This window comes from Cydia strobilella, chromosome 24 (genome assembly GCF_947568885.1).
Source record: "Cydia strobilella chromosome 24, ilCydStro3.1, whole genome shotgun sequence".
Taxonomy (NCBI): Eukaryota; Metazoa; Arthropoda; class Insecta; order Lepidoptera; family Tortricidae; genus Cydia; species Cydia strobilella.
The window spans coordinates 8,974,619-9,001,715 of NC_086064.1; the positions used below are offsets into that span (position 1 = coordinate 8,974,619).

General features: G+C 39.8%; 2 protein-coding genes across 3 annotated transcripts; one reads left to right on the top strand and one right to left on the bottom strand.

Annotated features, from left to right (window-relative positions):
* The first annotated feature begins 406 nt into the window (after positions 1 to 406).
* On the top strand, positions 407 to 9,628 carry LOC134752102 (zinc finger protein 234-like). Of its 2 annotated transcripts, none has more exons than XM_063687665.1 (3): positions 407 to 849; positions 2,200 to 2,379; positions 8,499 to 9,628. In XM_063687665.1, the coding sequence occupies exons 1-3, from the start codon at positions 759 to 761 to the stop codon at positions 9,335 to 9,337; spliced, it is 1,110 nt and encodes a 369-aa protein (XP_063543735.1). In that variant the 5' UTR covers positions 407 to 758; the 3' UTR covers positions 9,338 to 9,628. The 2 variants fall into 2 exon arrangements, with proteins under 2 accessions (XP_063543735.1, XP_063543736.1); XM_063687666.1 differs by having other exon boundaries at positions 2,200 to 2,375; positions 8,499 to 8,621.
* A 1,621-nt stretch (positions 9,629 to 11,249) lies between these two features.
* On the bottom strand, positions 11,250 to 23,995 carry LOC134752520 (uncharacterized). Its single transcript, XM_063688214.1, has 7 exons — positions 23,708 to 23,995; positions 19,522 to 19,629; positions 17,617 to 17,997; positions 16,543 to 16,753; positions 14,844 to 15,020; positions 13,586 to 14,176; positions 11,250 to 11,422 (listed from the first exon to the last, which is right to left on the bottom strand). Exons 1-7 carry the CDS (start codon positions 23,987 to 23,989, stop codon positions 11,250 to 11,252), a joined length of 1,923 nt encoding a protein of 640 aa, XP_063544284.1. The 5' UTR covers positions 23,990 to 23,995.
* Positions 23,996 to 27,097: the final 3,102 nt, after the last annotated feature.

Genomic DNA, 27,097 nt, shown 5'->3' on the forward strand with positions numbered 1-27,097 from the left:
AGTTCGCTAATCGGCGAAATCGACTCCACACTCGCGTTTGTAGATATCGTTATAGTTATAACACACTACCGCACCGCACCGCGACCTCGGTACGGTGCGGTTTTTAGCCAAAACCGCATACCGTTTGTTGCAACGTCTATAAAAGCCTTAACGCCAACATTTGTAAAAAAAATAACATGAAGTAATCTATGGTTTCTATCCTATCCTCAGAATAATTCGTTATTCTGAGATCCTATCAACTCTAATCTGTGGTGAAGTGACTGTCATTTTATCAATTTTATGCATTTATGGAATCAATGGAAACTACTCTAGATTCATGAAAACATCGCACGCCAAATTGTATCATGTGTAGAGCCCCTTATTTAATCTATGGCGACTTCTCAATGTCAATTGTCAAGTTCAAACATTGATGCATTGAAGAAGTTCGTTTCTTTTATTTAGAAAGTGGTTGTAATTATTTCCTCTAGCGTATTAAGTCTATTTACCTCTTGAGTATTGCGCCATCATCAACTTCATTTACTCAAACCGCACATACATGCACAACTAACCATTCGCTTGAACTTATGAGCTAAAGAAACAATCGAGTGTTAACCACGCTACAGCCGTCACGTACTTCATTAATCATTACTAGTATCTAAGGTTCCATAATATAATCTAAGGGATCTACCAAAAGAGGGACATTTCTCTCCAGCCAAAAGGCATCGTGCACAACAAATTCAAGCCTTAACTCGCTACTGTAGCTGCAGAAGTGAGGCAGTATGTCGCTGGAAGTGCGCGTGAAAGTAGAATCTTTGGAGGATTCGGAGGTGTCGCTAGCTGATGTTTGGAAGGACAACAACATGCTTTGTGGTACGTTAATATTGGTAAATATGCATTTTAGAAGTAGAATCATCATTATAATGAGCTGAGTAAATTAGCATTGAGAATTGTATAGATAGATAGCTAAGCAAGGAAACTCGCTTTCACAAAAAAAAACGCATCAAAATCGATCCATCCAATGGAGAGCTACAATGCCAAAGACAGACAGACATTGGCATCAAACATATAACATTTGCGTTAGGGGTAAAACAGATGTGCCATAAACAAAGTTTTGTGTGGAAAAGAAAAAAACTGGTCAAGTGCGAGTCAGGCTCGCCCACCGAGGCTTCCGTACTTTTTAGTTTTTGTTGTTATAGCGGCAACAGAAATACATCATGTGTGATAATTTTAACTGTCTACAGAATGGACAAAGAAAAAATGGAAAAATTCACTGCTTCGGGCTAGCCTTGAACACCACCTTTTGGAACACCAGTCTGCATTTTTTTTAAATGTTTCCCTTAATATAAAAATTTATACAGATGTAGTCATTAATTCACATCGTATTTTCACAGAAACTTACGAATGTGTATGCTGTTTCAGTCCAAAAAGTAGCGAGGTTGACTGAAGTAGTATGACAAATACGAAAGTTTCCGAGAAAATTATTATTATTATTTGTAATGCAGGCAGGCAGTTTAAACAACTGATAATGCCTGTATCCAGAGTCATAAACCGAGTTCTCAGTGTTGAGTAGAATTTGCTTTGTGCTTATCTAATTTATTCTTAAACTCATTGACACTTTGGGCCGCTACTACATCCTCTGGCAGTTTGTTCCAAGCGTTGACCACTCTGTTGCTAAAGAAGTGTCTATGAGGATTATTGTAGGACCTGTGAGACACCAGCTTATACTGATGACCTCTCAGACGGTTGTTACTATTGCGTTCTAGCATCTTATGGAAATCTTTAAGGTTGTAGTGTTGGGTTAGTATTTTGTATGTCTCAATCAGATCTCCGCGTTCTCTGCGCTCCTTCAAGGTTGTGAGCTTTAAGAATTCTTTAGGAAGTCTTTCTTCATAGGACATGTTTTTGAGTTTCTTCGGTATCTTGGTGAAACTACGTTAAACTTTCTCCAACATCTCAATTGTAATAGTAATATAGCCTTTATTTCATGCTTCTTTTTTTACAATTACATAAAATTTCAATTATTATTGGTTTATTATTTGCATGTCGCTTGTGCGGAAAAGGCCTCCCCCAGTTTTTCCCATTCCTTCCTATCCTGTGCTGTTCTCCACCAGTATTTGTCGAAGGTCTCAATATCCTTGATAAAATAAGGGCTCCATACTTGAAATATGAGGGAAAACAATTTTACACTACATCTGTAACTATACTAAGGCTTTGTTGCAGATACAAGCAGTTCACAAGCAGTAGAGTACGACAACACAATATGTGTGAAGGAGGAACCAAACGAGTTAGACTTGAAGGCAGCTCTGTCCAGCCTGTACACCAACCACATGGTCAACGATGAGCTTGTATTGGGGCCAGAATGTGCGCAGTCCAATGATGACAAGCATCAAAAACTAGTAAGTAAGTAATCCATTCATAGTAACAGATTTATTTATTTATTTATTTATTTATTTAATACAATTCTGGTTAAACGGCATTACAGCAAACACCAATGCGCCGAGAAACTTAACCTAACAGAAAATTTCATTTCCAGAAAAATATAGTACAAAAGTAGGTACAAGATACAAAATACACAGGAAGAAACAGAAATAACACCTCACATAACATAGACACCGACTGTGGAAGGCCTATCATCGATCGTCTCACAATACTTCAGACATTCACGGTACACAGTCGTCCATCTCCATGCAAACAAATCACAATCAGGTGCTGACGTCAGGAGCGCATTGAGTAATGTCAGTGCTCGAGGGAGCGGCGAATTTCTGCGTGACACAGTGCGCGCCGCCGGCACCGCCAACAGTGGGCGCACCCGCGGTCTCAGATTAATCCTAGGGATATCCGGTACGTGCAGTCTAAGCACGCGACTCACAAGATCAGGGCAGTCTGATTCGCCACGCAGCATGCGACAAACGGTAGCAAGTAAGTCGCAGTTACGCCTTACTTCTAGAGAGTTGTAACCGAGTGTTCCGAGCAAAAACTTGGTTGGATATAAAAATGGGTAAAGCCCATATATTTTCTTATACAAAAATCTAAGAAAAGCCTTTTGAATCTTCTCTAGAAGTAAGGCGTAAGTCGACTCATACGGGTTCCACACAATTGACGAGGTCTCCAACTTGCTTCTCACCAATGCGTTAAAGACAAGCTTTATGGCCTCAACATCACGGAAGTCCTTGACGTTGCGGATCACGAAGCCTAGTCTTTTGAAACAACTATCGGCTAGCTTACGTATATGATCGTGGAACGTAAGACGCGAGTCAAACACCACCCCAAGATCTTTCACAGAAGAGACTCTGTCAATCACATCAGGTCCGAGCGTATACTGCGCAAGAAGAGGTTCTGCAGCTCGGCTGAATGAGCATACACAGCATTTGGCTACATTAAAGAGGAGTTTATTTTCAACGCTCCACCGCATCACAGAATTAATATCATCCTGCAGAGAAATACAGTCTACACTATTTTTTACACCATAAATCAACTTCAGGTCGTCAGCATATAGCAAGCACTTAGCGTTTTTAACTACTGTCTCCAGATCGTTGACCATCAACCCGAACAAAAGAGGGCCGAGTATGGAACCCTGGCTGACACCAGATCTCGTGTGATAAGGAGCTGAAACAAAGCATCCATGACGAACGTACTGCTGTCGATCGCGTAGATAACTCGCAAATAGAGCGAGCAACTTAGGCGAAAAGCCTAAACCATTCAGCTTGTGTAAAAGTACATCGTTATCCACGCGATCGAACGCTTTCTTGAAGTCAAAATAAAGTACGTCCACCTGGACGCCTTTATCAAGATGCTCAGATATAGTATCAGTCAGGATCATCAGATTGGTGTTTACGGAGCGCTTCGCTCTAAAACCATGCTGCGAGTCACACAAGAACGGTTTTATTTGCCCTGTTATCAGCCTGTGAAGTATCGACTCGAACAATTTTGCCAGTGTAGACAGCACGGCTATAGGCCTGTAGTTGTCGACACTGGCAGTGTCCTTAGATTTTGGAATGGGTCTTACCCGCGTTGTTTTCCACTGATTTGGATACCTGCCAGTAGAAAGAGCCAAATTAAACAAGTGATGTATAGGAACTTTAAAGAAATCCATACATCCCTTGACAACATAAGCCGGTAAGTTGTCGGGCCCTATTGAGCTATTACCCTTTAGATGTTTAATACCAGTCACTACATCCTGCATAGATATGTTATTTATGTTAACATATTGTGCAGAACTTTTTTGGGTACTACTCTGTAGAGTAGTTAAATCAAGGCGAGGAACGTTAGGCAAAAAGACACTGGAAAAGAATCTGGAGAAGGCCTCCGCAGCTTCCACTCCGACGAATTGTTTCCCTTCCAGGGTAACCTTGGACGCAAACCCTCCCATCGACTTAAGGCTATCTATGTGCTGCCAGAATAAACGTGGATTACATTTAAGCATGCTTTGAATGCGATCAATATGACGAGCATACGCTAAGGAAATCCGCTTTTTTAAGTTCGTCCTGAGATGGGCAAAGTGCCTGTAAAGAGCCACATCTTTAGTAGCTTTCCAATCCCGGTGAATACGAGCTTTTGTTTTTATGTCAGCAATTAAATCCGCCGTGAACCAGACTGGATAACGTCTCGTGGTCCGCGTTGAGCGAATTTTCTTTGGTACAGATGCATCAAATACGCTATATATAATTTTATAAAACTTGTCAACCGCTACGTCAACATCATCAGAATAGAGAACTTCCTTCCAGCTCAATTTGGAGCAAAGTTCATACAAGAGGTCATAATCAGCTTTCTGAAAATTCCAGTCCTGTCGTATGTCAACGTTACCAGGATCGATTCGCTCCGAGACAGGTTTCAACGTGGTAACTAATGGGAGCGAGATGTCTAACGGCGGATGATATGCGTCACGTTTAGGGACAAGTCCTCCCCCATCTATCTCAAGTACACTGACTCCATCAACGCGCTCGGACACAAGCACCACGTCCAACTTTCCATCAAATGCATTCTTCACTTCATTCATCTCTTGCAAACCACACACGCTTAAGAAATATGAATAATAACATAAAATACTATGAGACGAATACATTGGATTTAGATTCAGATCACCAAATACAAGCACTACACCTTTCAAGTTGTTTATCATTTGTTCCACAGCTATAAACCAATTCATATATACTTCGTCAGAAACCCTAGGAGGTATATACACAACACATAAAAAATAAACAACATTTTCGAGCTTAAGTGATATCCAGAGGTCCTCTCCCAACGGTGTTTCAAGATCCTGACGTCGTTGTATTTCGAGCCCAGGGCGCGCCAGGAACATCACTCCGCCTCCCCGCGATCCAGTTGCACGGTCTCGACGTACCACACTCCATTCTTGCCATACGAGCTCGGAGTCGTTGATAGCATCAGTTAGAAATGTCTCCGTTACTGCCACGATATCACATTCCAAAGAAAGCAAATTATTCTTAAAGAAGTTGAGCTTAGTGTTAAGTCCTCTAACATTCTGATAAATAACATTCATAGTTTTAGTAACTTTATTCATCGGCCTTAGTTGATGCTTCTGACTCACGACTGTTCCGAAAAGTGCGAAAATTCAACTTCCAAGGCTTGATGCAAATATCTTCTGCCCAGTTTGCGGGCTCTAGCACACGTTCAACGAACCTCTGAGGCACATCCAATTTAAAAGAAGCATATTTTCCTCTAGCTTTCAATGCCACAACCGAGCAAACATCTTCTTCACAGATTGTTGCCAAGTAAGAGCTTACCTGATCAGCAGTGGTGCCTATTTTAACATAGAAAAGATGAAATTGACGACTTCGTTCAGCTGCCTCTAGGGGACACGTAGTACCGGGAGCAGCTATGCCTCGCTTTACATCGAGCGGTTTGCGCGGGCGCTGCTGGTTCTTTGATTGACCCATAGCATCAGAACCCGTTTCTTTAGGCGTAGCCGCCTTGCCAACCATACCTTGCTCCTTAGTGTGCTGCTTGGTGATAGGCTGTGTCTGTATCTGCGCTAAGGTGGATGTTCCAGGAGAAGGTAGTGGTGCGTGATTAAGTACTTTGCTGCTTACCGGTTGCTCCTTTTGCGGTTTCTCAGTAATAGAAGCGTAAGTCTCAAGTGGAGGTTTGCAGGCCGACATCAGATTTAACTTGTCCTCAAGAGCTGTCACCCTTTCTTCGATAGTACTTACTCTGGTTCTCAAATCCGCCCATTTCTGAACGAGCGGGGTAATTTCTCTCGCCACTGCATTGCTGACGAGGTTCGGGACGTATTCATTGAGACAGCTTTGAAGCTCCTCCCTGATCAAAAGCCGATAGCTTTCCAGGTCCACTGAACCCTTACAAACACCATCATTATACAGCTGCGGTTGTGGACGCTGTGGTTGACAGGATGTGACAGCCTTGTTTCGAAATGTTATATGCTGCGGCGTTGCATTAGTTGAGTGGTTCAGGAAACTGCACTCCATAGACTCGTCAAGCACAGAATGAATAATACTGGGGTCCATTATTACTGCCCTCACTGGCGTATTGGTATTGTCACCTTTTGCTTGACGGCAGACGCACTCTGGACATACCCAGTTATATCTGCGTTCAACTGTCAACGCGTCGTATATATTTTCTGGGACATTCGCACATAGGAGGCAATAATAAGCGTTCGTGCATGCCAAACATTTCAGAAATCGCTGATCTTCAATAATGTTCGTGCAACCAGTACAAGAGAGTGGTGTCATAGGTGTGTTTACGGTAGCCATTTTAATATGCAGAAAGCGAATCACTAGGAGCGCATAAGTGCACAGCAGGTCACAGCACCGGGCGCGGCGTAGCGGATGATGCGTAGCAGATGAGGCGGGGGGCGTCGAGAGCAAGAAAGCAGTTGTAATAAGAGTAAGCGAAGTACCAGATACTTATGAGTTATTTATTCATTAAACTTTAGTGCACAAAAACAAGTAAAATAAATAAATATCAGGCAACATTTTACACAGATCAACCTAGCCCCAAACTAGGCAAAGCTTGTACTATGGGTGCTAAGCGATGATATACATACTTATATAGATAAATACATACTTATATTCATAGAAAACACCCATGACTCAGGAACAAATATTTGTGTTCATCACACAAATAAATGCCCTTACCGGGATTTGAACCCATGGTCACTATCACTACCCACTAGGCCAGACCGGTCGTCAAAAAGTACAAAAGGCAGACTTAATGCCTTAAGAGTCCCCCGCAAGCCCGGCCGAATTGCATTAGTGCACCGTCCCATACAAACGTAGTTCCGCTCTCATTTTAAAACTATGTGTTGGATTGTAATGAAACTTTGCACATACAATGACATGAGGTATATCTAGGTCTGTAATTAGTTAATTATCCTATTGTAAGTACAAAGTTTCAGAGCAATCTAGCTAGTCATTTTAAAATGAGTGCGGAACTACGTTTGTATGGAGAACCGAGCTTGCCAGTGACCCGGGGATAAGGTATTCTCTACCACTAGGCCAAACACATTACTTTTCTTTGGTGAAATGCAAATTTTTAGAAAACTGTGCCTAATATTCCATACAATGACTCTAATTTGTATCGGTCCATTCATATAGGTAAAATATATGACCACAAGGTGTTACAATACTGACAAAGAAGTTTTATATTTTATATATTTATATTTAAGCCTTTATTTTTCCTTAAATAGTTTTACATGATAAAAAAAAAGTTTTCTAATATTATTGTTTTCCATTTTTACTATTTTAAGGACCCCTGTTGGGTATAGGCCTCCTCCATATCTTTCCACCTTTCTCGGTCTTTTGCCTTGATTAGCCAATTTTCTCCGGCTGTGGCTATAATATCCTTGGACCACCTTGTTATGGGTTTTCCCGCCTTCCTTTTGCCATGGGGTCCTGGCCACTTTGTGACTTTGTTGGTCCATCTGTCATCTGTCAATCTTCCTATGTGGCCGGCCCATCTCCATTTCTGTTTCAGCACAAACTCGAGGGCATCTATGATGTTTGTTTTGGATCGTATGTACTTGCTGTTAACCTTGTCCTTTACTTTTATACTGAGAATGCTCCTTTCCATGGCTCTTTGGCAGGTTCTTATCTTTAATTTGTTCTTGTTTGTGTGCACCCAAGTTTGAGAACCGTATATAAGGCATGGTAAAATGCACGTGTCCATTACTGTTTTCTTATGTTTTAGATTGTAATTTCCTTTTAGAAGCTCTTTAAAACTCCAGTACTTCCTCCAGCTGTTATGGATTCTACGGTCTATCTCCTGGCTGTTGCTGTCAGTGTCGAAAGATATTCTCTTGCCCAAGTATATGTAATGGTCTACATATTCAAGTTCTTTGCCTTGTATGTGTATTTTTGTAGGGGCTCCGAGACAAAGAAGTTAGGACTTGTTTTTTTTTTCTTAATTCTTAAATTAAAAACGTGTAACTCGTAATCCTCCCTTTTGCTTTGCCATGGTTAGGTAAAAATAATATTTATAATATATTTCGGTCTTTTTCTAAAGTCTAGTACCTATTTTAATTTTTATTTGGTCCATTTCAGATTTTAACCAAGCACTTACCAAGAAGAAGGACTTATTGCCTGCGCTGAGGGATTGCTTCGTGTGTCTCGAACGCATCCCTCACCAAAAGACTCTGCTAAGCAACACGTCCGTCACCGCGCCTCAAACACGAGCAGCGAGCCACGCTGAAGCGACTGACGATCTACACACGAGGGACAGTGGGGCGACCGGTAAGCGACATACGGTCGACACCGAAGAGACTATTATTTACATGTGTGACTCCTGCGGTAAGACGTTTAAACGTAAAAATAGGTTAATCAAACATATTCAGTTACACCCGAATAAAGAAAAAAATAGCAGTGGTAAATACATAACGTTTAAGCACCATATGTGTGAAGTATGTGGACAACTATTTACTCAAATAGGCCATCTGTTCCGACATATTCGAATATACCACAAAGGAGAGAAATATGCGTGCAATATATGTAAGAAAGAGTACACACGATACAACAATTTAAGGGATCACAATTGTGTTCATAATAGACAAAAGCCTTATACTTGCGAAATATGCAACAGGCATTTCACTTATAAAACAGTTTTAAAAATACATAAACGTATTCACACTGGTGAAAAGCCATATGATTGTGAAATATGCAATAAAAAATTTACGTCATCGACTAATATTCAAAGACATTATCTAACACACACTGGTGAAATGCCATACTCTTGCGAAATATGTAATAAGAAATTTACGCGATTAAGTAATTTGAATGAGCATATTCTCGTTCACTCGGGGAAGAAATATCGCTGCACAATATGTAATCGGCAGTTATCGCGATTAAGAACTTTAAAGTTGCATGAAAAGAAGTACCATACTTAGCAGAAGATATGTGGTGTTTTCTATAAAAAGTAACCTTATTGTCGATGGCGCTTACGCCATTATTAACGATGCTCCGATATAAATACAATGCCGCGCGACGCTGTGCGGCGTAAGCACCATCAACAATAAGGTCCCTTTTCATAGAAAATGTCCCATATTATTTTGCCGCTCAAACGTTTTCCAAACTGCAGTATGTCGGGAAACGTCGAGGAAAAAAAAAAGTCATTTTTTTGCTACATGATTAAAAATATTGTTACTAATAAGTTTATGTTCCATTAAAACATCCAATTCTATTAATATTTTATTTCCTAATACTATTTATGTCTAGGTATACAATAAAACTATAGGCCACCCATAAAAATAAGTACAAAAATATTGACATTAAGGAAAATTGATATTGATGAAAGTGAAGCTTACGTATTAAAATTGTATTCATATATTATATGTACTTAATTAATTAAATCACATTTTAATAATAAGAATATTAAAGTAAATATTTTTAAATTCATTAACATTTTGACAGCAATACATTTTAGGGTTTTATGTCATATAAAATTTGCTTGGTAGTTCGAGACGTCACGGCATAAGTATCCTTCGACGTCACATGACGTCATTGACAAATAAATTCATAAAAAATTCTAAAGACCTTGCAATAAATCGTATACGATCCATTACGGCATTTGATCGATCGAAAATCGCATGCGATTTGTTTTTTTGTACAAATAATATTGGAGCATCTGGGTGTCTAGCCAAGGTAACAAACGCTTTGTGTCTCTATCACTCTTCCATATTTGTGCGCATTGACAGTTGCGTTTCATTCGTTACGGAGCGTAAATTGGCATGTTGGCTACGCACCCTAAATCGCTTCGATAAATCTGATGGTGAGTGTACGTCGAATGGCTATAACACGACGTGATATGACGCTAAATTTTGCGGCTAAAGCACGACGTGATATGACGTCTCTGTTAGGTCAGTCAATACTCGATATTCAGTCTCTGTTATTAGTTAATACCGCTGAAGTAGTATAATAAATGTTTCCCTTTCCCCTTAATCACCCCTAAATCTCATTTATTGTAAATATTTTCGATTTACACGAGTACTGGTCGCAACTGAAATTAGCGGTATCTCTCCTATTACTAAATTTGTATGGGCGCGCTTATGTGTCACCTAGATGGTCAATACGTGTGCTCCTAGACTTGGAGGATATAACCAAATGGAGACGCCTTATCTGTAATTTTCTGTACAAAACAGTCTGCCGATTTTTGCGAGTGAGGGGCACGTCAAATGTATACGTAACGTAAAAATAGCCATGTCAGATAAACGTCAGTCCATATATAGGTTATAGGTTTTCGCGGGCTTGCGCCTATTTTGCGTGATGGGTTGACGGCACTACTCTTGCCAACCCAACTCTTCCAAGAAGCCAAGCAGAACCTTGATGTTGCCGACGACTTCTGGGAGAGACGCCGGCGAACCGAGGTATTGTGCCCGGTATTCTGCCACCCCTGGACATTCGAGGATGACGTGGGCGGCTGTCTCTTCTGCCTCCATGCATGCCCTGCAAAGGGGGCTATCTGTAACACGCATGGTTAGTAAGTGCTTGTTTAGTGGGGCGTGGCCAGTTATGGCTCCAGTTAGTAGCCGGAGCTGTGGCCTCTTCAGCTGTCGCAGCCTCCGTACAATGTGTATAACCATTGGTGATAATTTCGACAGAGGGGAACGCCTGTGAATGGCTACTCCGTTTGGTTATATCCTCCAAGCTTCTAGTCGTTGAGGTGGTCTGAGGGCCTACCGCGAACCACGTTCGACGTGTTGCCTGCCTGTCTCACTTACGTACGAATTAAGAAGTGCGTCAGAGAGGCAACACGTCGAACGTGGTTCGCGGTAGGCCCTCTGGTGTCATATGACGTCTAGATTAAACGTCAGCCAGGCCCTCGATGTATCCGGTTAGTATCGTCTCCCGGTTGGCCGGATTATAGTTAGAGCCGTAGCGCTGCACAACCAATAGACTGGGCGGGTTTCGGAATATTTGCTCAAGTCCCGCGCGCACCAGTGACGCCTGGGCTGTATTGTAATCATAATCCGCACCTAGAAACAAATTACATAACCTTTTTAATAACAAAACTTCCGTGAGACACAGACATATTAGTCGTCATCCGAATTTTAACCGTGATTGTGGTTGGTCAGTGCCTCCGAGCTGGAAAATTGTTTTGGGTACTACGTCGGTGGACAATGTGGACGAACCATTAGCGAATGACGTAGTGAGTGTTGTGTGCAACCCATCATTTGACAATAATGCCGTAAACGAGGGTAGTTTCTCGCCCCCCCTGCCGCCACCGGCGCCCGCGCCTCGTGCACGGGCGAGAAGGGCTGCGGCCCGCAGTCTGCGCCGGTCCGTCACCGTCAACGCATGCTCCTGATGAATGGGATGAATCGGGTTTTTGCGGCAAGTTTAAATTCAAAATTTGAACTTCAAGGTCACTATTTAAATAGCACATCTTTGACAAGCCACAGATGAAAGGATAAGGGAGACTGGGGAGACTTATTCCTATAGAGAATTGGTCACTTAAGGGGCTACCTGAGGTTTTCATCGATTTTTGACAAGTTTTGAATCGTATCTCCTACTTTTGCACTACATATAGAATTATAAGACAAGCGGCTATCGGTTCTTCAATCTTTTATCTCCATTTTTGTCTACCGGATTGGAAAAAATGAATACTTATTTATTTATGATTGTTTTAAACATTGTCTAAAAAAACACTTTTTTCGTATCTCGATTGCTGTGAAAGATCTTACTTATACGAAATCTACATATTTGGGTTCGTCTTAGACGTCTCTAAAAATTTGTCTAAGGTTTTAATTTTAAACTAATTAACACAAAAGTTATGGCCAGAAAACCAGTTTTTTGGCCTAAAATTGTTCAACTTTGATGCCAAATATTTCGAAGACAATGAACTTTGAAGTAAATATGGGATACTATATTGCTAAAATCCGTTGCTGTTAATATGATAAGCTACAAAAAACATTAGAAAACTAAGGGATTCAAATCGAAGGTATGGTCCCGCCGGAAGATCAGCGCTGACCTTCGGTTCAGCATTATGCTGAGGCGAGACCATTTCGTGGTAAACTTCAACTCCTAGCTATTTTATAAGTTTCTATAGCTTTAGTATACTTTTGTATGTAATTTTAGTTTTAAGTTTATCATGAATATAACATTTGAATTTGAAGGTCATTGGGGCATGGGATCCCCTTAAAATATAATACCTTAAATCATTGCTAATAAATGAAAAATAACTGTCCTCAAAGGAACCAAACGGCTTTATGTTTGATTTTGACAACGTAGTAATGTTAGAATTGCTATTTTAGATATATTTTACTTAATTTAGGGTATCAAAGCTCGGGTAGACGAAAATGTACGACGATAGGCGGCTTTCCCGCCGTGTGAATGATTTTGAACCTTGCCATACAAATGTTGCTGTCACTACGATATTTGATAAAATCTCGTATACGGTATACGGGAAAAATAGCCTTAGACCTTCTATAGTTATTTGTTATACAAGGGTGCAAAGTTGTATTTTACCCGTGAGTGTGGAATTGAAACACGAGCAAGCGAAAGGATTCTATAGTTGAACCACGAGCGAAGCGAGTGGTTCTAAAATAGAATCCTGAGCGTAGCAAGTGTTTCAACACACGAGAAGTAAAATACATTTGCACCCGTGTGTAACACAAAACTTTTCCCCTCACTATAGCGAGGAAAGTGCAACATCCACAGGCGTTAGATTATCTTCATCACTGGAATTACATTTTTTTACGATAATACAATATTAAAACAGAAAACTCTGGAAGTTGCGTATATTTATGTGTCGGAGTCGGTGAGAAAATTTTTGTTGACGATTTTGACATTTCTGGCGATGCGTTTTGAAATTGCATCGACTCAACTTGTGCGTTCAGAATTACATTCAAAATCATTTAAAAAAACAAATGTTTCTTATGGAATTTAAGGTAATTAAATAAAGCTAAATTTGGTATTTTTTATTAAATTCTCAAACCATTTATTTATGATAATTAATATCGAACGAACCATTATTATGAGCGTTTTACGTTTTGTTATCTGTCAGCAAAAGCTTCTTAAACACGCTCCACCCAAGGTCAAATTACTTTCCCCACTAGTGGATAAAGTGCGTTTTTCCCCGCTTGTTTTAAAGGATAAAAGACGGCTTTCCGAGCTAGTGAGGGGAAAAATATATTTACCTTCCTTATTCTTCACATAATAGCTGATATCCATCTGCGGATCATCCGGCACTCGCGGCTGCTCTTTCTTCGAATACCTAATAGATCGCTTCGATTTCTTAAACTTCAACAGTTTAAGCTCCGTCTTTGGCTTATGCAATTTATCTACAAACTTTTTCCACGCCTTTGCCTCTTTCTCATCTTTTTTAATGTGACCTTCTATCTTATGTTTCACGTAACTGGCAATTGGAAATGGGTCTGGTTTAACATGTTTAGCTTTCTTTTTTTTAACTACAAACCGCTTTTTTCTTATTGAATTTGACACAACGTTTTCTTTGTTTGTATTTACATGTGACATTTCAGAGTTGTCTTTTTCTACGTGTGACATTTCTGAGCTGTATTTTTCTTCTTGATTCGAGCCGGTCCATGCTTTGTATTTAGCGAAGTATTGTATAAAGTTATCTAAAGGGTCTCCTTCAACTGATCTCTTGCGTTTTTTTGCTGGTCGCTGCGGGAGCGAGAGAGGCATATCGTCGTCTGTGAATACTTGCTCCGAATATGTGTATTCCTCGGTTTCTGATGCGGATGGCTTCAAATCCGGCATTTGTTTGACTGTAAAAATAAGTTTATTTTATTTATATGGCTTTATCAAAAACTCAAATGGGGTTAATAACTGAACATATCACATTAAATAGGGCGGCCCAGTATTAGGTTCTGTTTAAATAACACTGGTGTTTTTGTTTGTTTAAAAAAAAAACCTTCTAACGCAACGGCCCTTAATTCACTTCTTTGACTAAATAAATATATAAAAATCCTGTCTCTTTAGGCTGAACTACTTACGACATTACTAAAGGGAAAGCTTTATAAAAAGCGCTTAATGATAAGGGTAACCCTTATTGAGGGATTGCCAATTATTTTTGGCTAAGTTTCATGGTAAGGGGTAGGCAAATGAATGGCTTGCTTGGGGCTTGCAGTTTAAACTGGAAAGTCTTTCAATGTGTTAGCCGTGTTTAAGGGACCATTGAAAGGCTTTTATCGCGGAAAGGGTTGTCCGGTCCCTGGTCAGAATGCACGAAGTTTGTTATTGGGCTGTAACCGACGTCTTTGGCGTCAAAGGGTTTTTGTACAGTCGCCATCAGATATATCGGAGCGGCCGAGGTGTTCACAAATATTTGAACACGCACTCTAACCCTTGACAATAGAGGCGTGTTCAGATATTTATGAGCACCTCGGGCGCTCCGATATATCTGATGGCGACTGTACTTAATCTTTAACGTACCTGGCAATGTCATCCCCATAGCTTGCAAAGTTTCCAGGTTAGGCGGAGAAGACCCGCTGGGGAACGCACACCGCTCCGTAGCTGTGCCGTTGCTGCCTCGCAGGCAGGTCGTGAGGAACTGCAGGTCCGCGTTGGAGATGAGGGTGGGGATCATTGGCGGGTTCGTTGACGGCCGAGCTGGATGAAATTTAAGCTTAGAAATAATGGCCGTTCCATCGGTTTACCGCTGTCACTGTCACATTTCGCAATACAGAACGGGAAAGATCATGCGCGCCAAGTGTCAATTATGATCGAATTTTGTCGATTTTATTTATTTTAAAACGTTACCTTACAATATCGAAATTCGAAAGCTATTAAATTACTATTTAAGTTAAGATTATTTTTTCTTCTTGCTTTGTTTATAGTATCACATAAAAAATAACCGAGTAAAGTTTGATTAAAAGTCCGAGTTAGAGGTTACTTTGGGAATTAATTGTATCGAGCGAAGTGTCATAATTCGTGTATCGAAAGCTATGTTATTAAAGATAATATAGTCAAGAACTACATAATTTTTTTCCATGTCTACGAATATCAACGCCTCTTAGAAAAACATGATCATATAAGGAGATTTTTCGCCTTCTGGCTCAGGGAACCGCCTTAAAATTGGAAAAATCGCTGTCTCGGACGAGGTTTGAACTCGCGACACTGGATCACTAGCCCATAGCAGACCTACCTAATAAAGATACCAGAAATTATCAATAAATTATGTCTATGTCTGAATGTCTGTCTGTGCCTACCGAGGTTTCACCCGAGGACAGCGAATATTTCCACCATATGGGCCTTAGCATAGAAGGTAGGATCCTATAGAAGTGGCCTACCGCGTGCGCCCGTGAGGAACATCATCATGCCCATGGTCACTATAGTGGGCCTTTTCAGTCCTTACTATGTGACCAAGAACGCTAACATGTGACGTAGCTAAATGACATACCTGCTTTTCCATGAATGCGACTATTGCCCTGTTTATCAAAAGCTTCTAATACAAGTGGAAGTCCCTTTCTAACAAAAGCTGTCAAAAAGTGAGTTCCGCTTGTATTACAAGCTATAAGCTTTTGATAAACGGCATATATCTAACCTGTAAAACCTGTCAACGCTTGCTTGCTGCAGCCAGTGGCAAGTTATGACTCTAGCAACTGAACAGCAAGCAACGCATAACCTGGTTAACCAAAATTGTATTGGTCGCCCCATGTAAAGACCTAATAAAGGGCATTTTCGATGCGACCAACACAATGGAGACCTTTATAGGAACCTAAGCTACCTGTCGATGGTTCCACAAAGTCCTGCCCCGTAGGATTATAACCAGTCAGGTGCGCCAGCCTGTCCAAGAACCAAGCCAGCCGCAACACCAGCGTGTCATCATCATGCCCATGGTCACTATAGTGGGCCTTTTCAGTCTTTACTATGTAACCAAGAACGCTAACATGTGACGTAGCTTGATGATTAATGACATACCTGCTTTTCCATGAATGCGATCATATCTAACCTGTCAACGCTTGCTTGCTGCAGCCAGCGGCATCTTGTGACTTTAGAACTGAACAGCAAGCAACGCATAACCTGGTTAACCAAAATTGTATTGGTCGCCCCATGAAAAGACCTAATAAGGGGTCTTTTCGGTCTTTACTAATATGCGACCAACACAACGAAGACCTTTATATGAACCTACCTGTCGATGGTTCCACAAAATCCTGTCCCGTAGGATCATAACCAGTCAGGTGCGCCAGCCTGTCCAAGAACCAAGCCAGCCGCAACACCAGCGTGTCATCATCATGCCCATGGTCGCTATAGTGGGCCTTCTCATGCCCGTGCCCGTAGCTGTGTTCGACGCCGAGGATGCCGTTTTCCTGACCGTGTTCATTTTCGTGGGCATCGTGGTGCTGAAAATAGCAATGTTTCATAAGCTCCTGAATGAATGAATGAATTTTATTTGCGGAATACGGGTTACATAGGGTTGGTATAAATATAGTATTTACAAGTTCTCCATATTCTACTTATACGTAATATATGATAGATAGAATAGGTACGCATTATTGGCAAACCTCAGTAAAAGATAGAACTTAAAGAAAAACAATTGATTAAAGATATAGGCAGAAAGCAGACAACAGGCGGTCTTACCTCTTGTTTCTTTTAGTTAACATTCGATTTTTTGGTTTTATTGACAAATTTTTTATAGTTGGTCAAACCAAATTGTCAGTAAATAAGAACAAAAAAACCTATACTCATCCTTTTCTTTTGGGTGTAAAACAGAGATAGTATGATTCTCTCAGTCTGTTTGAAATAAGACAGTCCTTTGACAAACTATAGTTTGGTGATTTTACGGTACCTCGATAATTAAATTTTCACCTCAGCTGCTCGAACAAGCCTACTTTCGTCACTCCCTGGAGTGAGAAAAGTGCGACATTCCTCACTCCAGGGAGTGAAACAAAGTAGCTTTTTAATTTAGTGAAGGCCATGAACTGCCACTTCATAATACTTTGATTACAAGTTTTTTTTCTCTGAATTGTTCTGTGTAATTCGAAATACATTTTAACCTTTAATATGTTCTCACTACCGACGTGAAATATTATGTGTGCAACACGAGAGCAAAGCTATTTTACATCTCGTGTTTTTGAGTCCCTCGCTACGCTCAAGATTCTAACTTAGAATCACTCGCTTCGCTCGTAATTCGCGGGACTCATAATAAACACTCGCAAGAAAAAACAACTTTCCTCTCTTGTTGCACAAATAACTATTTCCTTACCTCGCTATATTTATCCGCGTACAACTTGTCTTGCAGTTCGCTAGCGGCCCACACAGCGAGCTCAGCGAGCCGCCTCACATGCTCGCTCGCCAAATCCGCCCTCACACAGTTCCTAAACTCCTCGCTCATATTAAACATCGTGTAGTTCGGCGCCATCGACAAAAAGCTCGTGAAGTTCATATCCATTTGGGTCACTGTTGTTAAGTTCGTTGGTATCGGGAGGCCGTAGGTGGAGAATGGGAGAAGGCTGTAAAGGAGTGCCGATTGGACAAGACTGGGTTTGGTGGGATCGGTGAGGGGGTTGGCCGGGTTGGTTAGGAAGTAGTACAGAGCGTTGTTTGACTCGTTTTGGTTGGAGTACCGACGTAGTTGGACGACGTTCTGAAAATAATAGGTTGTGTAAATGGGCTGGCAATAGAGATATGAACGCAGATCAATACATATAGGTACGAATTTCCACGTGCGCGTCCTTTATTTAGTATCAAGTTTTAAGTATAAAACGCCGTGAGATTGAAACGTATTATAATTATTTTAGCCAGCCACTTCACAAATACAAGCCAACGTCCCAAAAATTACACGACCTTATTGTGTCTTAGAGGCGTGTAAACATATTTATCGCCAGCAACATGCTGAGGTGAGACCATATCGTGGCACTTTTTCTTTTTATTTATGTTTCTCTGTTCTGTATAACTTTCTATTTGTGTGTGCTAACGAATAATAGTTATTTGTTATACAAGGGTGCAAAGTTGTATTTTACCCGCGAGTGTTTCAACACACGAGAAGTAAAATACATTTGCGCCCGTGTGTAACACAAAACTTTTCACCTCACTATAGCGAGGAAAGTGCAACATCCACTGGCGTTAGATCATCTTCATCACTGGAATCACTCATTTCTTTACAATATTATAACAGAAAACTCTGGAAGTTGTGTATTTTTACGCGAGTCGGTGAGAAAAGGTTTTAAGTAAAAAATTTGTTGACAATGCAGATGTTTTGTTGATTTCTGATGTATGAGATGTCAACGATGCGTTTTGAAATTGCATCGACTCAACTTGTGCGTTCAGAATTATATTTAACATCATTATAAAAAAACAAACGTTTCTTATGGAATTTTAAGGTTTATGACTTAAAATCATTAAATAAAGCTAAATTTGGTATTTTTTATTAGATTCTCAAACCATTTATTTAATGGTAATTAATATCGAGCGAACCATTATCATGAGCGTTTTACGTTTTGTTATCTGTCAAGCTCATCCAAGGTCAAATTACTTTCCCCACTAGTGGATAAAACGCGTTTTTCCCCGCTTGTATTGAAGGATAAACGACAACTTTCCGAGCTAGTGAGGGGAAAATTATTTCTATTCTATTCTATTCTTTATGGAAATTTGGCTTGTAAAAGTGTTTGTGAACTCGACTGTACTGGAACCATAATACGAGTCCGAAGGATATTTTTCTGTTAGGCAATTTTTTTCCATTTAGTTTGAATTTTAGAAACCTAACCTTAATTATCGGTGACGTAAAGCTATACTACTTACAACAGTAATTTTCTGCCCGCGGCAGTAGGACTCGAGGAGCTGCAGATACTTAGGCCTCGATGGAGCGCCGCAGATACTTAGGCCTCGATGGAGCGCCGCAGATACTTAGGCACCGCAGGCCGTCGAGGTACGCGCTGCTGTTGTTGAGTCGTCTCCTTACAACGGATACTTAGTTCTGTTGTGAGTCATCCGTGTCGTGATTGTTTCACCGGATGGTCTCATCGGAAGATCAACACTGGAGCTAGCAGCATACTGAGATGAGATCATTCCGCGGCACTTTCTCCTGCCTTTGTTTTTCTTTTTTGTATAATTCTCTCCTCTGTGCTTACGAGTATATTATTTTTATTCGATTCTATTCTATTCTACTTACAACAGTCATGTTTTGCCCGCGGCACGACTCGAGGCGCTGCAGGTAGTCCTCGATGGAGCGCCGCAGACCGTCCAGGTATGCGCTGCCGTTTTGAACCGCCTCATGCACCTGCAAAAGTTGTCGCATATTTATAATTTTTGAATCCTTGAATATAATTCCTTGACATTTGGCAGTCCTTAACTGTGCGTTTCTCCAGAAACTTCCTGTCTCGCACAGTCGCACAGCTAAACTGTGGAATGAACTGGCACTTGCGGTATTCCCGGCATTATTCCACGTAAAAAAGGATGTTTAACCTCACACCCTTAAACCGAAGTGGTCGCGCACTGTCAGATTTAAGACGACTTTCCGCTCCGGCTGTGGAATGAGCTCTAGAATATAAGAATAAGAATATAAGAATATATTTATTTAAAAGAAAAAACCTTAATAATATTCGACAATATCTCTGGCGAGGTTATCTCAAGGGGCTAGAATTATTCGAGAGAGCGAGGGTTCTTAAAAATACCGGTCAAGTGCAAGTCGGACTCGCCCACCGAGGGTTCCGTACTTTTTAGTATTGGTTGTTATAGCGGCAACAGAAATACATCATCTGTGAAAATTTCAACTGCCTAGCTATCACGGTTCATGAGATACAGCCTGGTGACAGACAGACAGACAGACAGATGGACAGACGGACAGTGGACTCTTATTAATAGGGTCCCGTTTTTACCCTTTGGGTACGGAACCCTAAAAAGGAGTGTATATATTAAGCATTATTTGTAGAGTTAAAAATCAAATACGAAATTATCTGATATCCGGTACTTAATTATGAAATCGCGTGTTAAGAGGTTGTTAAAAAATAGATAAGTACAATAAATTAATTATTATAATAAAGGGCGGGTTATTGCCCAAAGAAGGTTAAATGCGGGAAGTACTTTTTTAATTAGGTACCTACCATTGATGTATATCTAAGGACGGGCCTTATGGGCAATAAGAATGGGGCCAGTACAGCGGTGTCACGCACAGGAATTCGAGCCAATCGTGCAATATAACGCCACAACGCGATTGGTTGACGAGTTCGCAACACGCGCGCGATTGGTCGCAACTTATTGCGTTAGACTGCACGATTGGCTCGTATTCGTGAGTGACACCGCTGAACTAGCACCATTCTTAGTACCCGTAAGGCCCGCTCCTTAGATATATGTCAATGGTACCTACATTAAGTAGGTACAAATCATAAAACTGATAAAAAAAACTGTAAAGTCAGACTAAGCTAACTCTGCATGGCATTTGCAATGACAAAGTGTGGCAAAATCATCATTAATTTCAATTTCAATTTATTTATTTTGCTAATATACACAGATACAATATTGGTCATGTCAGTGTGGTACAAATTCGTGAGTGCATATTACGCCACAATAGGCATGGAAATAATGGAAATAGAAACTTTATTGCTCTCATGTTATTAGTTATCATTTGTATACGCTCTGTTCACATATGTGGCTGCGGTAGTGCGCAACCTTAGTATAGTACCTATTAGTTTAGTATCATGTCACTATATTCATATTATGGCAGATGATAGTGGCCATCGCCTTCGATCGAGTGCAAATCTTGCACTGGCAACACCTCATCACAAATCTAGTGCGTATGGTAAATCTTTTGCGGTACTAGCGGTTCAGCTTTGGAATGAGTTGTCTCCCTCCTTAAGGAAATCGCGGTCCGTTGCATCGCTTAAGGGGCAGTTAAGGAAACTGTGGCTATCGGACCAGAATTAACTGTTTGTGACTATGGATGTATATTTATTATATATAACGTAGGTATTATATATATTTGTTATACTGTTACTTCAAATTTTTATCTTATTTTATTTATTTTCGCCCTCTTTTATAAATTTATTGACTTTCCTCTAGTCTATTGTATGCAGTGCTATATCTGTCTACCGTTCTTCATCAATTCTCATCTACTCAAAGGTTAACTGGAAGAAATCCCTTAAAGGGATAAGTTCGCCTTTGTACAGCCTATTTCTGTGCCATATTTGTGTTTTATGTCTTTGTACAATAAAGAGTTTATACATACATACATACTATAATTTTTATGCTAATGTCACAGCTGTTGGATCTCCAAAAAAATAAAAAAAATGTTTATGACACTCCCTCACTTCGTTCTGTTCAAGTTGGTACGAAGTTAGTTCTGACGGACTTATCGCCATCTTCAGTAAGCAAAAGTAATATTAATATTATTTATATTTACTCATCAGACGTAAAAGGTAAACCAATTTACACTTCAATAATAAATAATTAATAATGGAGATTTACTAATAATAGTTCAAAACTGTTAGTGTTATTAATATTTATGCTAAGTTAAAGTACCTACCCCTCGTGTTAATATTAAGATCCGAGCAAGAGAAAGAATCAAAAAGTAGCGAGCGTAGCAAGTGGTTTAAAATATTGAATTTAATTGAATAATATTGAATTGAATTTTGTACAACTGTACTTTTTTGACTTTCATAGGTACATTATGTTAATGCCTAAATTGAAATAAAGAAAATTGAAATTGAATCTTATGCGTTGGATAAAATTGTGTCGCCGCGCCAACGCAAGAAAATATGCCTACTAAATAAATGCGAAACATTACAAATCTAATTATTAGTCTATCCTACAGCTATTAACGCGGGGAAACAATTCAAAACTTGCAACAATATTATTTACTTTACACTCTATAGGATAAACAGCAAATTCGTCCACTGATTTTATAGTAGATTGTTAACCAAGGGATGAACGGCACACATTTCTGTCGAGGTAGTTTGGCGTTTGAACGCAGTGAGAGCGCCAATAGTCCGAGACTGAAATGGTGCCTTTCACCCGAGTTAAACACTCTACTCTTCATTTCGAATACGAGTAAAGTAAAATACATGTGCATTTAAAAAAACACGGCCAAGTACAAACTTCAGTAGTATCTCTTGAAGGTACTTTCAATGAACAAGTTAGGTAAAAATATCGTTACTTATGGAATGGGGAGCTAATTATCAGAATGGACATTGTACAACATGCTGTTGCTTATTGTAAGATTTAAAAAAAAAGTACTGTAAGTACAGTGGTCTAGAGCAGAAACGTATCATTTTCTGCACACTAGAACAACAACGACCCACTTTCAAAGCATGAGAAATGAAAAAGTAATAGGCTCCCTAAAACGCTTAGACATGCCTTACTTAATTCAGTCACTAGGATCCTATAATAGTACATTACTATACAAGTGCAAAAATTAGGAAATTCGAAACGAGTAGCGATAAATTAAGACCACAATTAAGACACGACAGAAGGAAGTGTTTTAAATCGACACGAGTTGCGAATTACGTATTCGCACATGTATCGTACAACGTTTTACAGTACATATGGCCCTTTAAATTTTCGACATAGTTACGTTATGTGCTTATTGTCTTACTAGTGCGGTATAGTAGCACCATATGTACTGTAAAATTAATTTTCCCCTCACTAGCTCGGAAAGCCGTCTATTATCCTTTAAACAAGTGGGGAAAAACGCATTTTATCCACTAGTGGGGAAAGTAATTTGACCTTGGATGGAGCGTGTTTAAGTAGCTTGACAGATAACAAAACGTAAAACGCTCATGATAATGGTTCGTTCGATATTAATTATCATTAAATAAATGGTTTGAGAATCTAATAAGAAATACCAAATTTAGCTTTATTTAATAATTTTAAGTCATAAACCTTAAAATTCCATAAGAAACGTTAGATTTTTTGTAATGATGTTAAATATAATTCTGAACGCACAAGTTGAGTCGATGCAATTTCAAAACGCATCGTTGACATTTCATACGTCAGAACAGAAATGTCAACATTGTCAACAAAATTTTTACAGTTCTTCTCACCGACTCACGTAAAAATCTGAATTTCTAGTGTTTTCTGTTATAATATCGTAAAAAAATTAGTGATTCCAGTGATGAAGATGATCTAACGCCTGTGGATGTTGCACTTTCCTCGCTATAGTGAGGGGAAAAGTTTTGTGTTACACACGGGTGCAAAGTTGTATTTTACCCGCGAGTGTGGAATTGAAACATGAGCGTAGCGAGCAAATAACTATTCTTACATTGGAGATTCTTACCAAACAGGGTCCTTTATGATTTTATTCTGAAGTAAGTAAGATGTGTGATGTGTGAAGCAGTTTAGCCTTAGGTTTAGTAAACAATTACCTTGTGCTCCATATATCCATTGTACTTGTAATCATCAGCGTAATGCTTCTTATACTTCTCGTAATCAAAATGCAAACTTTTAGTATCTATATTATCATATGCAACTTGCTGTGGCCGCTGCGCCTGCTGCATTTTCCATCTATCTTGTCTCTCTCGTTCGTACATATTTTTTTCAAAGAAATACTTCCTCACTTGCGGCAAATCTACGGTCCATGACACAGTCTCCTCGAACGCGAGAAAAAAAGTGCAAAAACCGAACGCGACTTTCACAGCTGTCAACATTTTGAGCGGGAAAAACTTTTTTAATTTCACGCACACCAAGGCGTGTTAAGACTTTAAAGTATTAGAACATGGTAATTTAGTTTATGTTTTAAGAATGGTGTTTTAAGCTTGAAACGCGTTAATTTTCGCAGACGAAGGTAGTCAACTGGTGGGAAATTGGCCGACAATGATCGATTTTTACGTAATTGCGCGTTTCCCGCGCTCATTGTTTGAGGTTAGTGTTGCCTGCCTTGTGAAATATCTGTATTTCTATCATTTGCTAGAAGTAGATATTACATTACATACCTTTTGGCCTCACCAAACGTCATTGATCGCATGCGATATGCAATACATTGCGGCATTTGGTCAATCGATTGTTTTCCTTGCTACTACTTAGCCAGCAACCAGCAAATATCTAAAATGGCATGTGATTTTTGCAAAGTCTGTAGAAGCCTTTACTAAAGTTCACAAGGGGTTACTTTATCTATCCTTTCGCCAGACACTTTATGCTATCTTGCTCCTAAGAGGGATAGGGAACAGTAGATTGCACAACAAGGGCATAAAGCGGTCCATTTTTATCCAGGGCAGTTTGTATGGCAGATTTTGGACTTTATTGCTAAAGTCAATAAGGGTAGTAATAGATGATGTTACTTTATGCTCTAGAACATAATAAGCAACTTTATGTCGTCTACGCATGACAGACGAACTTTACGAGCATGAGAAGTGAAAAACAACTTACTTATATCTTTCTCTTCTTTCTCAAAAAAAAGCGTCCTAAAAGGATAGTTGTAACATCCCAGCCCTAATAACATTGCTACTTACATAGAGTAACTTATACTAGAGCGGTACTGTCATAGTAAATTTTGTAACCCCAGTAAATTCACTGCCATCTGTCGACACACTTTAAAACTAAAAATGAAGATTTATAAAAATACGATAAAATGTATTTAAACATGGATAAATGATTTCTTTTATTTGCATTAATTATTTTTATGATTTTGACCCATGTTCTTTCACTGATATGCGTTAAAATTGTTAAATAACAAACGAAACCGTCAACGCCATCTATACGACTGTAGGCCAAAACTAGTAGCGCCCTCTGAACGAGAATCAAATTTTCTTGATTTTCGAGGCACGTTTTTTCCTTAGACTGTATCCATCTATTACGGAGTTATATCTATCTTTGCTACTTACTAGGGCGTAGCACGCCGAATGCTTCGGCGCGTATGACGCGGCTCACGCGGCCATACATTGTCGCTGCAAATTTTCGACCTTAAAGGAGTGGCAACGCGTATGTGACATGTAAACATTATTAGAGTGAACTCCAGACCGATACGACCTTAAAACCTTCAAGAAAAAAAGCGTACCCCTATCTTAAAGGTCGCCAACGCTATTGCAACCCTTTTGCAGTTGCAGGTGTCCATGGGCAACTGTTACTGCTCACCATCAGCCGCGATGTCTGTTCGTTTGCCTCCTATATCTTTTTTTAGAGTTCCGTACCCAAAGGGTAAAAACGGGACCCTAAGGCTCCACTGTCCGTCTTTCTGTCACTAGGCTGTCTCATGAACCGTGATAGCTAATAGACAGTTGAAATTTTCACAGATGATGTAGGTATTTCTGTTTCCGCTATAACAAAAATGAGTAAAAACAGAATAAAAAAAATATTTAAGCTAGGCTCCCATACAACAAACGTGATATCTTTGCCGTTTTTATGCGTTATGGTACGGAACCCTTCGTGCGCGAGTCCGACGCGCTTGGCCGGTTTTTGTACACCTTAACTTTCGAGTTCAAGACAATATATTTATTTTTTACACTTTGTCTTTTGTTATTGACAAGCAATAATAATAATTAACACGCGTTTTGAATATTTGAACTGACAACACACCGGAGGATGGGCGTCCGCCGGCGTTTCCTCGCGCGCACACGCAATATTTGCGCATCGGCTGTCTAAATATTATGTGGCGCCCTTGGGGCCAAGATAACCATAATTAGGTATAATATTACAGTTACCAACAATAATATGTTACACAACGAAACGAAGGCCGCAAAATTATCTGACATGATCCTATTTGTAGTGCCATAAGAGCGTGTAACAAATACAAAATACAAATGTTTATTTCATAGAATATGGTACACAACTTTTACAAAACAGCTATATAATATATGTTACGACGTAAAATGTTCATATCAAGTTTCATGTATTAAATGAGAGCTCAACTTCGATTGCAGGGGACCGGTTTTTTGACGGAAGGTTCATGTGACCCTTATATCATTACTAGCGAGTCTAGCGACCCGCCCCGGCTTTGCACGGGTTACACAAAACCTTAACAAATTATACACCTAAACCTTCCTCAAGAATCACTCTATTGATAGGTGAAAACCGCATGAAAATCTGTTCAGTAGTTTTTGAGGTTATCGCGTACATACATACGCCGCGGTGGGGGACTTTGTTTTATAAGGCCGGAATCTACACTTGTAAGTTTTACTCACGTAAGTAACTTACTCTAGCAACTTATGGTGAATTTGCAAATGTAAACACCCTCGTAAGTCGCTTATCATATTTTTTTGGTAAGGTGTAAGTAGTGAAAGTTTGTCATCATCTCATGTCTTATCAGTTATCAGTCTCGATTGATCATGAAAATGAAAGTGCCAATACAATGACGGTACGATGTGTTCACGCTCAGCAGTGTGGGAAACGCTAAAACCTTGGCTTCGATTTCTAACGGGTCGTTACACCGGTAAACCTGTGAGTATTGACCGATAATTGATCTTAATGTCTCTCTAATAAGGATTACAAGGTGTCAGCTAACAGTGTGGACGGTGGAATAGCAACACTTTTAAGGGGCGAAGCTAGATTAGAAGGGAGCTCAATAGCTATTTGTGCAACAAGAGAGGAAAGTTGGTTTTTCTTGCGAGTGTTTATTTTGAGTCCCGAGAAAGCGAAAGATTCTATAATTGAATCAAGAGCGAAGCGAGTGTTTCTAAGTTATAATCTTGAGCGTAGCGAGGGACTCTAAAACACGAGATGTAAAATAACTTTGCTCTCGTGTTGCACACAGAAATTTTCACCTCAGTAGTGAGAACATATTACAAGTTAAAATGTAATTCGAATTACACAGAATAATACAG